This window comes from Xiphias gladius, chromosome 16 (assembly GCF_016859285.1).
Source record: "Xiphias gladius isolate SHS-SW01 ecotype Sanya breed wild chromosome 16, ASM1685928v1, whole genome shotgun sequence".
NCBI classification, from domain to species: domain Eukaryota; kingdom Metazoa; phylum Chordata; class Actinopteri; order Istiophoriformes; family Xiphiidae; genus Xiphias; species Xiphias gladius.
The window spans coordinates 5,027,509-5,044,571 of record NC_053415.1 but is presented as its reverse complement, the minus strand read 5'-3'; the positions used below and the strand labels follow the sequence as shown (position 1 = coordinate 5,044,571).

At 43.5% G+C, this 17,063-nt stretch overlaps 1 protein-coding gene across 1 annotated transcript; it reads right to left on the bottom strand.

Moving 5' to 3' along the window:
* Window positions 1-1,044: 1,044 nt before the first annotated feature.
* igfbp5b (insulin-like growth factor binding protein 5b) lies at window positions 1,045-16,012 on the bottom strand. Its single transcript, XM_040149020.1, has 4 exons — window positions 15,342-16,012; window positions 6,253-6,467; window positions 5,879-5,998; window positions 1,045-5,440 (listed from the first exon to the last, which is right to left on the bottom strand). Exons 1-4 carry the CDS (start codon window positions 15,673-15,675, stop codon window positions 5,306-5,308), a joined length of 804 nt encoding a protein of 267 aa, XP_040004954.1. The 5' UTR covers window positions 15,676-16,012; the 3' UTR covers window positions 1,045-5,305.
* Between the last annotated feature and the right edge of the window lie 1,051 nt (window positions 16,013-17,063).

The following is a 17,063-nucleotide window of genomic DNA, read 5'->3' as shown; positions in this document are numbered from 1 at the left end:
TCTGCAGTGAATGGCAGCCATAACAGAAGCATTACAGTATAACAGTGCCTTAAAATGCTCCGTTTATGGCTTTTAGGATGTAAAATATTAATCTCAAAGTTAGTTTACTTAACATGTAGTTGTGATTCTCACAGTCACATCCGATCCAAGCTGAAGAACCCTCCATTTGGGATTAGGGGCCTAAATCTTTCTTTGAAGAAAGGGTTGGGATGAAAACTAGCAGACACTTGTCTGCCGTCTTCTACCACCGGCATTGGAGGATTCCCCCACTAAGTCATGTGATTTACTCGCAACTGCTGTAAATTCTTTCAAATCTCCTTTCATCTCCATCCCGGTGATGAAAAGAACCACCATTACCCCTTTAAGAGATAGCATTATACAAGAGCACAAGCAGTGATTTGCAAAGATCCCAATTATGCAGTGTAAACATCTGCATGCCATTTGTAAGCTTATGTCTTTAAATGCCCCATCGTCATTTCTAAAAGTCACCTTTAATGATATGAGCCACGGGTAAATCGATGCACAAGCGAGAGCATCTCCAGAGCTATCACCGTGATTTTACATCACCGCTCATTTGTTTAATCACATTACTGCGCAGACAGACATGCAGAGAGAAAAAGAATCCAACCTCTCTGCACAACTTTGAGGTCTGAAGTTCACAGAAATGCTCTACACAGCAGTTTGACTGGGTTTGGTATGGGGTGATGTGCGTGAGATGACGTTACATTAAGCCATCCAACATTGTTGGCCTAATTATGTAATAAAAGGGGCATAAATGCTTTGAAGCCCTAAGTGCAGTTGTCAGTTTCTTTGAAGGCAAATAGTAATTGTCATGTTCACTGCCTCACAAATCAAATCTTGTACACATGTTCCCTCCTCCCTGAAGTCAAAGTCTTGGCTGTTCCTGCCACATGCGTGCCCTCACACACACACACACACACACACACACACACACACACACACACACACACACACACACACACACACACACACACACACACACACTGAGACATACCACAACAACCTTTACGGCAGCCTTGATCTGCTATACAGGAACTGCTGGGCCCTCCACCCTTTCATGCCCTGCTTCAGTCAACCACATCTGGAGTTCGTCATAGTCCTGAGGTCCCCAGGGAGAGATTCTGGTGCCCCCCAAAAAGAAAAGTCCCATTCTGTCTCTTTCTGGAATCAATGAAGGAATAAAAAATTCCAGATACCCCTTTGTGGGGATATGCACAGATCCTTAGATCCTTTCAATATGTTATCATTCTGTGTGTCTGCATACACTGTAGAAATTGAAAGCCAATAGCTAATCTTAAAAGCTGGTATCATTGCCATTGATTTTTAACCTTTACTTAACCAGGTGATCCCATTGTGTTTTACGTTTTTCAAAAGACCATTCTGAAATTGCTTCACCTTTGACCTACTGTAGTATCAATGGCTAATTCTGCTAATTTTACCAGACCTGGTATGGCTTTTCTTCCTCTCCTATTCTGTCCACACCTTGTGTCTGTGTATGCACTTGTGTTTAGCTGCATGTGTATGTCTTCATTAATGGGTGTGACTCAGGGGAGTCCATTCTGCCTTGAAGTGGTAATAAAGGTTTTCCATAACATGATGAAGTTTCCTCCAGGCTACAAATCCCTTCTTCCCAGTCATTTGAATAGTGAGCTGCTTCCACTAGATGTTAGAGCCCCCCTCCCCCCTTGAAGTTCAAACTCATGTTAAATGACTTCCTTGTTCCTGTGCAATCTTTTTGACTATGGTGTTGAAAACCAGGTGACTTGCCCTTAGGCGAGGCTTTATAAAGTCACATCCTGCATGCTGCATGAGATCCTGTGGGATACCCTGGGCGTCTCAGGCTTATGTCTAAGAGGTTTATCAGCTCGTGCCTTGCAGATTAGTTCATGTTTACTCTCAGGATGATTCCACTTCAAACTGTACATTTCAAGCCAATTTGGTGGCCACTTGTTCCTCTTAAAAATGCAACAATAGAAATGAAAACCTCACCAAGATGCGTAAATGAATACATAACTTTATTTAAATAAATGCTTTGTCATAACAAAAAAGACAAAGGTTAAAAGAGTACATAAATTACAAGTTGAATAAATATTACACAGTGATATTCACTTTAATAATTTGAGATTTTTTCTTTTTTTTTTTTTATTTGTCTTATGTAGTTCCAAATACTGACCATTTTATTTCCCACTATCCTCCTGCCACTGATGGGTCTATTTCACAAGCCAGTGAACACCAAATTATGAAAACCAATTACGTTTTCTCATTACATCCAAAAAGTGTTATGTATTCAGAAAAAAGCTGTACTGTAATTACTGTACTACTGAAGTATGAAATGTGAATATGAATTTAAACCAAGTAGGAGATGAGAAACCTGAGGAAGTCACTACTCGCAAACAGGTGTGGGAAACAGGCAGCTGCTGACACAATGAAGAGAAGACTTTAAAATCCTGAACCTCAACTTGCAATCAAAACAAAAGAAACAAATGCCTGGACCATTTAAGTAGTCACAACCTCGATTGATCCACACATTAAATGTTCCCAGATATATGATATTTCATTGTTTTACAACTCAAGAGTATTCAGATCAAATTGGAACTTGATGTTATACTCCTGGTTGCAGTATTGCATTCCCCAGATTTCGGTGACTCTGGGACCTGCTAACTGTCTTGCTAACTGTATCTAATGTCATGCAGTTGGTGACCCCATATTGGGGAAGTGGCTAGGCCCTGGTTATGACCTCTGCCCATGGTGCTTGCTCTTCCTCTTCCCTCTCTCTTCCTTCTCTTTTCCCCCTCTCTTCCTCAACTCTTATCTCTGTGCAATAGGCCATTAAAACATCTCTAGTTTTGTGTTACTTTCAGTCTATTTTTTCCAAAAAAGATGTGTCTGTACTGGAGGTCCCAGGCATGGGCTGCACAGCCCCTGTCAACAAATATTACCTCAGAGCACCACCTTTACAAGGTAAGCACAATATAACACAACATTCAGCTTTTGTGGCAGTTTTTTTGTTTTGGTTTTTTTTTTTTTTTTTTTTTTTTTTTTTTTTTAAATTTGTTCCACTAACTTCATGATACCACATCTTAGGACGTTGTTGTGTGTCAATATCAATAGTGAATAACTGAAATAAGTGCAAGCTGCTTTTTTCGAAAGTGGTTGTGGGGATTTGGTGTTGGAAGAGGGGCAAGGAGCCTTGATATATATTCACAACCTGAAGCCATTTAGGATGCACATATCATTTCCCTTTTGTTGCAGCGAAGGAAATTGTTGAATTACCTCCAAACTTCCTCTGGCTTCCCCTCTCTGGCAATCATATACATTGGCATTCACATGAAAAAGCGAGAATCCTAGCTTATTGGTTGTCAAAGAAAGAGGGAGGTTTAACTGACTGCAGATACACAGTGGTTCCTCACACATCATTCTTGTCCAGAATTGCCCCGAGGTACAGGCAGAGATTACAAACGGATTTGCAATGCGTTGCTGACACCATTTACAGGACCTACCACATTCATTGTTCTTCTCTTAATCAGAAGTAAACCTAAACCTCTTTGTTTTTGTATCAAGTATCAGCCCTGGCGAGGGCAGTCTGAAAAAGGAAGTTGCCCCGTATGATATCCATGTCACTTTCACGTCATTATTTAATGTATTTGCATGTAGGAAGGCACTGTGACACACACAGAGAGAGAACAACTCAATTTAAATGACCCTGTTATAACCTGTAACATTTTTGTTTTCGTCATGTTCCCCTTAGATGTAGGTGGAAAACCTTTTCCTGGAAGCATGAAGGGAACACAGAAGGGTTCCAGAGGGTTAGCTTCTTTGACTGCCCTGTAGTCAAATGACTCTGGGTCATTCTCCTGACAGGCTACAAGGAACCTATTCAAATTCTTTACAGGCTAAAATCTTTTTTGTTCCAAGCACAATTACATTGTTGCCATAATTTGTTTCTACAGGAAAAACAACATTCAATAACTATATTTAAAAGTAATGTAATACACCAGGGTTATACTGTAGTAGCAGTACTGAGGGGAAACCACTTGATAAAGGAACATGGCTCAAAAGTGGGCGGTCTTTACTTCACTGAAGGCAAAGAAAACAGCACAAACAAAACCATACAGAACTACACTTCACACAACTGAATCAGAGAAGCAGCAGGCCGGACTGGCAAGTGTGATTACACACTGAACTCGAAAGATCGAAGTCGAACTTGAGTCTCATCACTTCAGCTGAAAAGCTTTATTTCGCCAGTAGCGTCAGCGGTCTCTAAGCTCTGTGTCGCCCTGCATGGCATTGTCTGTTCAAATAGGCACAGTTGGCATATCAGGCTAGCTACATTGTTGAAGAGCCACTTACATAGGTTCATTCTGTGACGATCTGCTTACTCTTTTGTTTATGAATGCTCCGTGTCCCGAGGCATACTTTACAATAAAGAGAAAGCCAGCCCCAAGACCACTTCAAGCGCTATCAATACTAGTTGTGACAAAATCAAACGAAAGAGAAACAAATTAGGACATTCTTTTTTTGTAATAGGCTCACTCCATCATACACCAACATAGGCTGATACATACCACACATTCGCACTGTATACATACATACACACATTCATGCATGCATCATTTTGTGAAGTTACACATATCTAAGCAGGTTCCCCTATTCTTAAGTGCTCTGACAGAACCACGTACCCAGATAGAGTCAGCTGTTACAGCATATCCCTATCTCTTGTTTCTTTTTTTTTCTTTTGGAAAACAGACAAAAAAAAAACAAATTACTCAACAGCCAATCGTCAGTTCCACAGTAGCATCATGTTCCACAGCCTAAAACTGGTGTTTTTAATCAGTGTGCCTGATGCTTTTTTTCTCTTCAAAATGATTTTGTGATAATTTTACATCATACAAAGTGTTGTACTGAAACCCCCGGCTTCTATAAAAATATATCCATTGCGTGCATATATTTTCATGGATCTGCAATCAGGGGACCTGGCTCATACAAGGGGTCCCATGAGCAATAGTCAAGGGATCTAGTAAATCTTCTGGGACTTTTCCCCTCATTCGAGATGAGTGCTTGGTCAACAACAGAAAAGAAAAGAAAAAAATACAGTTGTCTTTTTCTCGGCCTGTTCTTTCATTTGGATTATTTTTTCTTCCTTTTTTTTCAATTTGAAAAAACAAAAATCTTGAAGTGAACGGAGGGCGGAGCATACAGGTGTGATTCAGAGAGGAGGCGTGGGCCCTGGGTCACATGGTGGTTAGGGGGTGGGGGGTAGCGGTCCAGGGTGGTCCTCCCCTTTTCACTCATTGTTGTTGCTGCTCTCCAGGTCTTTACACTGAATGTCTCCGCCACTGTAGTCTGTGCCAGGGAGCTGAACACCATACTTGTCCACACACCAGCAGATGCCTCGTTTGCGGCCGCGAGATGGCTTACACTGGGGGCCAGAAAACAGATAAATAGGTTTACAAAAAGTGGTGAGGGCAAAGGTCTGTTCACTGCTGAAATCGGCACTGCAAAGTTTGTTTACCTGTCCTTGCAAAATAGGCTAGCGACATAGCGACTACTCGAAGAGCTAGTTTGTGAACTTGTGAGGTTATTTTTTGATGTTAGGTCGGTCGCTAACAGATTCGTTAGAGTTAACTTCACCCCTGCAAGCAAATCCAATTCTATTGATAAATTGACGATTTAAATTGATAAAATGATTTTGCTGAAAAATATTTCTATTTTAAATGCCGGCGTGACTGAGCCTTAAAAAGGTAAAGTACATGGAATGATGGGGAAAAAGATAAAACAGCGAGCCTAAAAATACAGGACACAGAATCTCTGACATTTTAATGCAAAAAGTTCAAAGACTTTTCTGAAGCAAACTCACCTGCTTGCGCTTGAAGAATCCTTTTCTGTCGCAGTTGGGAAGGTACAAAGACAAAGCCATTACACGAGACGTATCCTTCATCCCCTGAATGATGCCATCCAGTTTTCTCCTGCATGGACCCTTTGGAGTAAGACAGCACAGGGTTACAATCAAGCAACACAGTCTTTAGAGGCCGTTCTCCACTCAAGTTACACTCAAATTAAAGATGTCTGAAGATGCAACTACTGTATCTAGGAAGAGGTTACAAGGGAGAGGCTGTCTGTCACAGTGTCTTTTATTACCACTAGGAGTTGCCAGAGTCAGAAATGTTCAAATTCTACACATAGTGGCTTTAAAAATTAAACAGGATCACACAAAAAAGACTGAATACTTACAAATTCAGGCTCATGCTTGTCGATGGGCAGAGGGGAGTAGTCCATTGGGGTGCCCATGGAGCGCTGTTTGCCCAGGTTCCTCTTTTGCTCCTTGCGCAGTGCATGGACTTTTTTACTGTTCACAATGTCTTTAGGAAGGAGTGGCACTTTAGCTGGCTGCAATTCCTCTGTAATCTCTGTGGTCATAGTGTCCTCGTGTTCTCGAGACTCACGATCTGCACCGAAAGAATAAAAGATTGTCAATTAACGTCACATTGTTAAACCTACGACAAAGATGCAGCCATGTATTAATGGATTGAAGTTTTCATATATGTTTGCAACACTGAAAGCATTTATTATACAAAACACAATTTGAGAAAGTGTTGATCGGATCATTTGGAATTCTGTTTCTGTCTCGATGGTGAATATAATACAAATGTTCAGTCTCTTTCTAGTTCTGTTTTGGTCTCCATCAACTGGCTCTTTAGCTGCTAAGTGATCTATTACATTTACTAGCTAGTATCCATTTTTGTCTGTCCGACATTTGGTTCTAGGGTAGTGTACAATGAACTGTATTTATCAGAGCACTTCCACTGTGAACAATAGCCTACCACAGCTGGAAAAGATACTGATGAAAGATGGGTGATGGAAATAAAAAAAGTAAATTGTCGGCTGTAAAACCAAAACAAGGAACTGATAGACGCTTAAAATAGAGCTGAAAGAAACTGCAAAGTTGGTGATAGTTCTGCCCTTTCCACATTACTCATAGTTACTTGATCCGTTGTTAATTTAAAAATACTGATTAGAGTGGCTTTAAAGAAATTTCATCACTAGCTCATGCAGCATATGGCAGTATATATTTAGAGGTCTAAAAAAGTGCTTGTTTCTTATTACTTTTTGATTTGAAATTTTTCAAATTACATGTGTTTGTTTATTTCATCTCCGGGGTTATTTCATATGAAACTCGTCTTAAAGCTTTGTTTGAACCAGAAAGTAAAATTCGAGAATGTAAAACATCTCCACAGAGGGTGATGTCTGATCTAATAACAGTCACCATAGACCCATAAGCAAGCACTAAGATGAATAGATAAAAATATTTTACATTAACTGAAAAAAGTCAAAATGTAAAAATTTAGTACTCAGTATCATTATTGTAATACTTATTATTATATGTTAATTTGCTCTACGCATAAATTGTGAGATTCTGCAGCTAATTAGTCCTTCCAACATAAATACTATACCAGGTGCTTTTCCCAGGGTTTGTGCTACCAAATGTTGCTTAACATTTGTTTACAGAGGAGGGGAGGCTGGCACTAAGATCAACAGCTGATGAACTCCTTCAGCTACAGCAAAACTCTCGCTAAACTTGTCTTTTCTCACCCAACACCACTTTTCGACCCCCAAAATCTCTACTTATAACATTTTTTGAGTAAAGTGATACTCAAACATCTTCTGATGTTACTGAAAACAAGAAAGACACCACATATTTAGATATTCGTCCAGTAATGTACAAATACCTCAACCGATATCATTGAGACATGTTAGTCTTACGATTAGTTAAGTCCCACATAAATACAGATACACAGATACAGGGCAGCACTTATTTGTGAGCATGCAGACCTCTCCAACTTGGGAAAACGGCATCACATTTGCATGACCGCCTACACTGTTCCTGGAAAATCTGCTAACACTTTATCTGGACTGCTAAACTGCAACAGGGACTGAAACACTCTGAGTGTAGTAAGTTAATGGCGACGTGTCCCGCATTAAACTGATTCAAATGTCAAGCTGAGGAAAATCCAGTTGCTCTGTGGGCTCATATAAATGCTTGTACATTTCTTTCACATTTTATGCAGTTGTTAGACGTAATTTCAGCTCCCCCAGGGGGCACTATAGTCTCAGAGATCTGAAAGTCCCCCTTGATAGGATATTCACAGGTTGAGGTCCTTTATCCTTACCCTTGCCCCCCTCCCCCCAATCTTTGGGGCTCAGCCTCTTAAGCCTGGACCCCCAGCCAGAAGTTCTTTGAGGCCACAGAAAGAAGCCCTCTGCTCCCCCCCTTGGCTTAGCTGTACCATAAGTACAGAGTTATTGTGGGGACTTTGCCAGGCCCCAACTGGCTGAAGCAATGGTGCCAGTGGATGACCCTGGTTATATTTATCTGACAAGGAAACCCGCCGTGGTGCAGAGGGCCAGACGCACTGAACCAGAGAGGAATGTTGGCTGTGGACTATAGGCCAACTGCCGTTGAAAGACAAATCGAGTTCCATACTTGTATACTTGTATAGAGTATATGTTGGAAAATATGATTTAACGAGTTGCCATAAGTTCGCTGACTGGCCCGTTCTCCAACGGAGAGAAAGGCACTGAGACGTAACAAGGACGCAAGCTCCGAGAAACTGATGTTCAAAGAGCCTGACACAGCATGAGCGTCTGGAGTTTCTGGGAGGGGAGGGAGGTGGGGGCAGGGTGATTACCAGAATTGGGTCTTTGGCTTCTGTGCTGCACTGCCGTCTCTTTGAAATTAATCTCACAACTCATGACTTGGCAGGCCTTGGTTTGTGTTTAGATATGTCCTTGTGTCTCCCCACTAAGACTACGGGGCTATTACTTGCTATAAATAAATATGTCAAACAAGCATTCCTATGTAAACCATGCATGTGACCACTGTGGAAAAACTCTTTATTTCTGCTGTACAGTCCAATAATTTCTCAGGGCACTTGATTAAAATGCCACATATTTGGCAATGAAATATGCTGTTGAAAAAACAGACTGTGTTTTTTTAACATGCATTCTTGTTTCATGTGTAATCACATTTGAGCATATAAATGGCCAGACTAAGAAAGGTCTACACCATGGCACATCAATTATGCTCACCTCACAAGTCAGTCACTTTGAGAAAATATCGGTCTTCAGAGAACAGTGTTAGAAATATGGACTAGAAAAGGTTTTTAAACTGCTTTTTAAAATTACTGAGCTTTTGTTAAGACAATGGTGTCTGACTTCTTTTCTCCTCCACTCACAAAATCGCTAAATTCATCTCTTCAGAAGTGGGCTCTTCAGTGCAGCCACAAAAACTCAGTTTTTCCATGCTCAGGGTACCCAGCTTGTAAAGGAGGCTTAGAGGGTCTGTGTTTAACACCTGAAACTCAGCCAAGATGCTGGACGGGAGCCAAGTGAGCCAAGTCATGTGCAGCTCTTCCATTCAGCTGAGCCCAAAGCTGTGCTGCTATCTCTCTCCCTCTGCTCGAGCTAAAGATTTCATTAGGACGAGAGGAGCAGAGAAGCCAAAGGAGGTGCACCTGATACTTCTCTGTTTAAAAATTAACATCTGCACACAATTATGCTTCATGAATATCCCAAGTTTCTTATGGGAAGCAGTCCAAGCATGAAAGATGAGCTACCCCTTCTTTGGATTTTTCTCTCCACTGGATCTTTAAGACTATAATAAAACCATTTAGATAGCAAAAAAGACTGGACAATAGCTTCTCCCACCTGTCATTGGATTTCCCAGCATTACACCACATTTGTTTCATCCTGCCTATGATTAAGTCAGTCTCTGTGCAGCATCTGAAATTACATCTTTACAAGCTGTAAGAGAGTAGTTAATAGGGCTGCTGTTTAATCTCAACAGGGGGTATGACAAGATAATTGTGGGGATAAATGAGCCTGAGGCCCTGTGCCATAACAAGCACAACATTAGTAAACCATCCTTCAGACTCGTACTGCCTCAGCTACTTAATATTTGAAAGAAGGCCACGGCCTGATAACCCTGCAGTTTCTAGAGCAGAAAGGGAGGTGTGAAAGACCCAGTGGAGTTGTGTGAGCCACTGAGGATGTGTGTGCAGCAGCACAAAGCTTAGGTCCCGATGACCGAAAGAAATGGGTCCGAGAGGCTTTTCAAAATTGTGGCAAAGTTACCACTGTTAGAACTTTTTGGTGGCAAACGAATTTGCGGATAAAGTGTCCAAGGTAGTATCACTGGAGGAAAGCAAAATTTGACTACAATAATAGCATGGTTGGCCAGGAGCCCCTTAATAAGGTGATAGTGGTTTTGATCCAAAAAGCCAGTAAGTTATGTCCTCTGCACATGACTTGACAGCAGTGCACAAAGCCCGGTTACATGAGACTGATGACTGAAAAAGGTTCCCTTCCACACCAGTTGCAGCAGTAAGAGGACATGGACTGCTCTGTCCACAAGAGTAAGGGAATTATGTTTTTACCCGTATGTCCTGTTGATCAGTTTCTGTTGTTCGGCCCTACGCATGCTCTCGATCAGCTGCTGAACGTGCAGGGAATAGCTCTTCCTGTGGTATTGTCCACGCAGAATAAGCTCTTTGCAATCAAAAAGTTCCCTGCTTTTCTGAATGCATGGTATAAAATAGCAACAAGAACAATTCAAGGATTATAAATCACAAAACAGGATTTATGAGAGGATACAAAATCCTTCCAAGTGGGAAATGCTCCTATAGGTAAGCAAACTTTCTGACCTGTTTACAGCGTCCGCGGTGTAAAGAAATGCTCAATCCATGCTTCAAGTAGTCATGTGAAAAGTACATTATCGGAGCAAGACGGAAGGCCCTTCTACTATACATTCCTAATTCTGGTCTGAGGTCTCATCCCACATCTGAGTTTGGGTTTTCAACAAGCCACATGGACGGATGCAACCTCTTTTTGGGTGACCATCACCACAACACAATTGCTGGGTGTGACGATGTTCTAACTCCCGTGCAGCAGAAGCAGCTATTTTGGCAAGTGTCGGGCGTACTGTACAAGGAGGATCTCCGAGCAGCATAAAAAGAAACATCACAGTGGGTGAAAAACTAGCTTTAAGATTAATTTGTGGTTAACACTTTTGTTATTTTTATTTATTTTTATGTTTTTGTATTTACAGTTTGATGGTGTGTTACGAAGCACAACCAAAATGAGCAAACCGCCTTCTCATGTAATACGATACATACACCATTCGAAGTTGCTTATTTTTTCTATTGAAATTTGTTTTTTTCTTATGATGCTAGATGATCGGACCTATGAATCAAAAATGACACAATTTCAACAATTATGAAGCATTTAGGAGGAAGCACTATTCGGTGCAAAAGAGGGGCTTCCCAGCATGGCCTGAGTACAACAAAAGGTTCACCCGTCTCACATTCGGAGCAACACCAGTGTTTCGGTGGAGCTCCCCAATTTCTTAGAAATCCTTCCGAAACTTAAGAGGACTATTTTTTGTCCTGCTAGTGATTGGAATTTTCATAAAATCCTCTGTGGAGACAAAGAGATGATTCTGGTCCTGTCTTGCACCATGTAACCAGGTGTTAGTGGTGAGATCAGAGCACACAGGTCATGTCTAAACACATGTGACATCATTTTAAAGCCCAGCATGCGGCCACGCCTGCCTTTTTTTGAATCACGCGCTTTGCAGTGTAGAAAGACAACGGTGAGTGCTGATTTCTTTCACAGCTGTCGTCACCAGCAGGCTAGTTGTCAGTGACCAATAAGCTGTATAAATATCTCTCTCAAGTGTTAGAGGAAGAAATCAGGCAAGTGTGCCAAAAAGGCTATTTGCTTGCCAGTAACAGCTCCAATGCTGTAGACTGCCCCTGTGATCAAACTGGACGTCAAAATATGCTTTGAAACACAGACAAAACCATCCAAAGTCTCAGAGTCGTAACTAAGAAATAGATTCTCTACCTTTTCTCTGCAACACATTTTCCATGAATTGTGTGCTTTTTCTCGAAGTCCACTTGTGATATCTTGACAAAATGACCTTTCCAATAATTCACCCTAGCACCTGCAACAGATTTTGCAGCATGCTAAGCTTACACTGCACTGTCTCAGATGTTCAAGGTGAGACAGATGGAAAGCCACATACAGTCTTTCCTTTCACATGAGCCCATCATGAAGCTGTCAGACAGCTGGGACCACACGTGACCAGAGCTATATCTAACGTGGCATGTGTGTAGGAGCACGCAATGTCCACAGCAGACAGAGTATGGAGGCTGGTTGTCATTAGTCTAAGTGTACAGTCAGAGAGAATGAGTGTTTTACCGCTTGCTTCAGTTTCTCAGCTACGACCCACTAACCAGCTGTGTCAGTGATGATGTGGACATGGAAAAAGCAGATGGTAATTCTCAAAGTTGAATTGCTTTCTAAAAGTATGTGATGACAAGTGATTCTGTATGGTGCTTAGAAATGTGAAGGCAGCACTGTTATCATACATATGTGAAGTTCTCTGGCAAACATTAAGCATCAGAAGCCTGCAGTTGCTTGACTTACCGACAATTGTAAATATCATCGAACAAATAAATGTGACATGTGAAAAACCAATAACTATTCAGAATGTCCCTTTAACCGAAAGAACTCCGACACTGTCTGGCAACAGGTTTAAACTGCATCCAAAGAGCCAAGACAAACGTAAAGTATTACAGTTGTCGGTAAATGCACCAGGTTTCCTGTTGCTATGCTAATAAGGGGCATAGCATTTCTGTCCGTGTGTGAGTGGAGTATTCTGGATTTGGAGCCACTCCCTAATCATCTTTTGTTTCTTGGCAAAGAGCAATCTGTTCAAACATAAGGCCCTTTCAGAAGCTCGAAGGACGAGGGGCCTGCTGCCATGAAGTCATATCTGTTGGCAAGCTTTCCAGGGTCTGATTCATTATAGGGGGCTAACAAAATCTGAGTGTCCGCAAAGCACATGCCACCTCCTGTGCCTTACAATCCACGCAACTCCTGGGATCACAGTGCAAGCAAAACATGAATTAATGCACTGCTGGGACATGAACCCAGACACGGATTGATGGCCAGGGTTCTTTTTCTTACATGAGCAGTAGGATAGCAAAGATTCCTCTATCCCATTGTTTAGCTGCCCCAGTCAATATTTAGTAGGCTGCAGCTCACATGGCCTCCTGAGTGGGGCAGGCTCTTGAGCTCCTCCTCCCTGTGTTTGTCTTGCTCAGCTGGTACAGCACACAGACAGCTGCAACCCCACACCACAGGAAACCAGAAGCTCACCTCAACAGTTCCCATCCGCTGAGCTGTTTGACAGAAGGCCCTTCAGAGGAAAGAGAGAGCCGGAGGCATTCTGCTGAATCACTGCGTTGTGACTGAGCGCCCATGCAATGAATGCACTGCCAGAGGCAGGAAAAGATGCTCTGATTACCTCTGAGAGCCAACAAAGAAGTCAGGTTCTGTGTGTGTGTGTGTGTGTGTGTGTGCTTGTGTGTGCGTGTGCACGCGCACGTGTGCACGTGCGTGTGCGCGTGTGTGTGCGTGTGCAAAACCACGGTGAGACAAAACTGCCCGAGGTGTCATCACTCACAACAATCACACACAATGCACACCCAAACACCCACACAGCCCCGCCCAAGTATACCTGAGAGCAAATACACACACACACACAAACTCGAAACACACACAAAACTCACAGCCAGTCCTTTACATCTTCTCAGTTAGTGATCAATGCTTTGCAAAACAGAATGTTTTTTTTTTTTTTTGGGGGGGGGGGGGTATTTGTTAGAACGCAGAGCACATGCTGTTATCATGTCATTAAGAGGAGAGGCGAGGGCAGCTCTCAGCCCAGTGACTGTCAAAAGCCAGAACGAGCCCGCTCGTAGCCGATTTTATAGAATGAGGCATGTAGCCAAAACCTTTGTGGTTACCACCTACTTATCTAGTTGCTGACAAGCTGCTAAAACTCTGAGTGACAGTGGACCTCTCTCCTATACCCAGAAACGTCTTAAATCAGTCAAGGCTATTGGCTCAGCTCCGCTTCTCCCTCCGTCTCTCGGGCTGTCTGTCTCTCTGCGTCTCTTTCTTTCTTTGCTCTGTGGCTGTCTCACGGATAGGCTGCAGATTTAGTGGTAATCCGACTCTAAACACCACCCTAGGGGTAGCCTGAAGATCTAAATCTATCTAAATTCTGTTTTAACTAGAACCCCCCCCCCCGGCCCCATATAGTCAATACACTGTCCTTTTACCTTCTGCCTGGATTGATTTAGGTGCGTATTGATATTGGAAATGAGAGACATAAAAGACTACTGCGCTCTGGCGTGAGGATGGAAAATCGTGGCGTTTGACAGACACTTGTTAAAGCGCTGGATATGAAAGGCGGCAATTTGCAGAACAGGCTCCACTTTAGGGATTTCCACATTTTTCCTCCCAATATTCCTCGCATAAATAAGCTCTGCTTTTGTTCACGGGCGTCTTTTGATAAAGTTTTTGTCCTGCTTGAGAACATTTTTGCCGTTGGCCGAGATCAACCGCGGAGAGGGCGAAAACTCCTCAGAGAAACGCGTTTAATAATTCGCGCTGCCTTGAAATGTCAATATTTTAAAACGGGGGCTACCTGGATCCTTGTCAGCCCCCCCCCTCCCCTTGGGTCCTGCTAAACCGCCGTCCGACAGCCACCGTCCCGCACTAAAAGCCCAGCCCGGCCGGGACGCGCCATGTGTGTGTTTTACCGCAGCGGCGAGTCGAGCCGCCCGCAACAGATGAATCCGGCGCCGGGCACGCAACCGGGGCTTTTTTTGCCCCCCCCTCCCCCGCGTTATTACCGCTCGGACCCAACAGTGACGCTGCGGCTGGATGCTGAGCCCGCGGCCGACGAGGTGCACTCACCGCATACATCCACAAAGACCCGAGGAGAGAGGGGGAATGAGCTCCTGAGGCCAGTTTAATCAAGGCAGTGGATAAAAGTTAACCAGACGGCACCTCGAGCCATCTGTCAAACAAACTGGCACTGGCCGCTCGTGTGCCACAGCAGCGGCTCTTTCGGTGAGACAAGGGAACCACCTAGGGTCCCTACGCACGGGAGCGAGAAGAGCAATATAGATAATACTTATAATACTAAAACCTGTTGGATTTATCCCGAAAGATACTCTATTGGGTTCGTAGCTATTCAGTCCCACTAGACATCGCAGTAGCCTACCCCACCGCGGCTCTCAGGACATCCCCGCATGGGACAAGATGTTATTAAAGACTGATCCACAGAGGAGAGTGGAGATCCCGCTGCCCCGCTCTACATGAGACTTTTGCACTGATGCGTTTCTAATTTCAAGTCGTCCTTTTGGTCCCCGGCATGCATTCAGCCAGTCGGCCGGTGCTGGTCTTACCTATGGGCGGGTGGGCAGGTTTGTATCCTTTCTCGTTGGTGCACACTCCCCTGCCGTGGAGAAGGGCGTGCAGGGGCTTCTCCTCCCCGCTCCTCGGCAGGCAGCGGAGGCCCTGGGTGCACGTCCCGGTGTACACGCCGCACGCCTGTCCCTCGGACAGGGCGCACGTTAGGCAGCAGCCGCAGCCGGGCTCCTTGACCAGCTGGCAGCCGACCGGGACCGGGGGGCACATGGACAGCGCCTTCTGGTCACAAGGCTCGCACGGCACGTATGAGCCCAAGCACCCGGACAGCCCCAAGATAAATGTCACCAAGAGGCAAAAACTCAGAATCATTGTTGGTGTTCTCTTCAGTTATAGCATAAACCTCAAATGCGAAGAGGAGGGGAAAAAGTAGACTGCTCTAATGAACACAATGCCTCAGTCAGATAATCCGATTCTTAAAGCTAAAGCCAAGAGTCTTTATCCAAGAGTGTTGCTATCTATATAAAAAACACTAAAACATGAATTAGAGGCTTTGAGCTGTGCACCGTGCAAAAAGAGTTCAGATGACCAATTTAAAATATGTGTGCTATTTTTCCCGAGATACTGTCCTCTGCAGGAGCAAAGCACTTCTTTGCACAAAATCTCAACTGCTCTCCCCCTTTCAGCTTGGACTCCAATACTTTCTCCACCAGAGGTTTCCTGAGCAGACTGATCAACTTGAGAGCTGCCTTGCCTTTTTAAAAACAGCCGAGCCCAAACCCCTAACTATGAATACGCTAAACAGCAGGGAAGGGAGGCGCACTTGTTCCACGGCTTGGCAGGCGGCCAAACATTTTTTTTTTTTTCGGTTTTTTTTTTTTTTTTTTTTTTTCTTTCAGCAGCAGGAGGATCGCTCTTTCACCCCGAATGCTGAACTGATGCCGAGGTACAAGAGGCAAGAGCAGAAAGCAGCGCAACCCTCGTCAAACGTTTCCTGCAGGGGCTTTCACTGGCTGCGAACTGGTGGCTTTAAGTTCTCCCCAAAGGTCTTTACACTGCCCCGCACTGCAAAAAAAAAAAAAAGTCGCCCGCACTCATAGTCAGCTATGAAATCTCACTTTTGTGTCAAACAAGCTTTTTTTTTTTTTTTTTTTTTTTTTTTTTTTTACATTGGTTGAGATAATTCCCCTGGAGACTCATAGAAATAAATGGTAGGAGATTAAAAGCCTCTTTAGAAATGGCACCTAATTCAAGAAAAAGTCTTGAAATAATGTGCATTGTCTCCCACTTCGACAGTTTACTGGATCACTGTGCGAAATTTGTTCTTAACTTGAAAAGAATGTGGTGCGAATTGCAGACTCCTGGATTTGAAAATCTCCCCTCTCAAAGTCTCATTTCAGGTCTCAAGGAAAAACCATTTTCTGACATCATGGCTCTTCCCTGGCCATAAAAAATTCATCATCGGTAACCCCCCTGCGTGAGTCATAAGTGCCTGATTGTCACGGGTCGAATGGGACGTCCTCAGTCCGGACAAGGGGGAGCGGAGCGGCGCTGCTTTGCATTCATGGTCGGAACGGAGAGGAAAGCACTGCCGCCCTACGCCGTGTGGCCATCACTTCATGTAGATAATGATCGGAACACGGATTCAGTTCCTTTCCTTCCCACGCGGAGCTGGCTTTCCGTTTAGACAGGCTGGCAGGGATACCTGCTCCGGTCCATAAGTCACCTTTAAAGCCTGCACCTGTTGCTTCCATTGGACA

What these genes read in the sequence shown, in the direction of transcription:
- igfbp5b (XM_040149020.1), bottom strand. Translation starts at nt 15,675, where the DNA reads ATGATTCTGAGTTTTTGCCTCTTGGTGACATTTATCTTGGGGCTGTCC. An exon ending in ACCTGCCCACCCGCCCATAG is followed by an intron (nt 6,468 to 15,341) that starts GTAAGACCAGCA and finishes CTTTCGGTGCAG; the next exon opens with ATCGTGAGTCTCGAGAACAC. An exon ending in ACAAGCATGAGCCTGAATTT is followed by an intron (nt 5,999 to 6,252) that starts GTAAGTATTCAG and finishes CTTACTCCAAAG; the next exon opens with GGTCCATGCAGGAGAAAACT.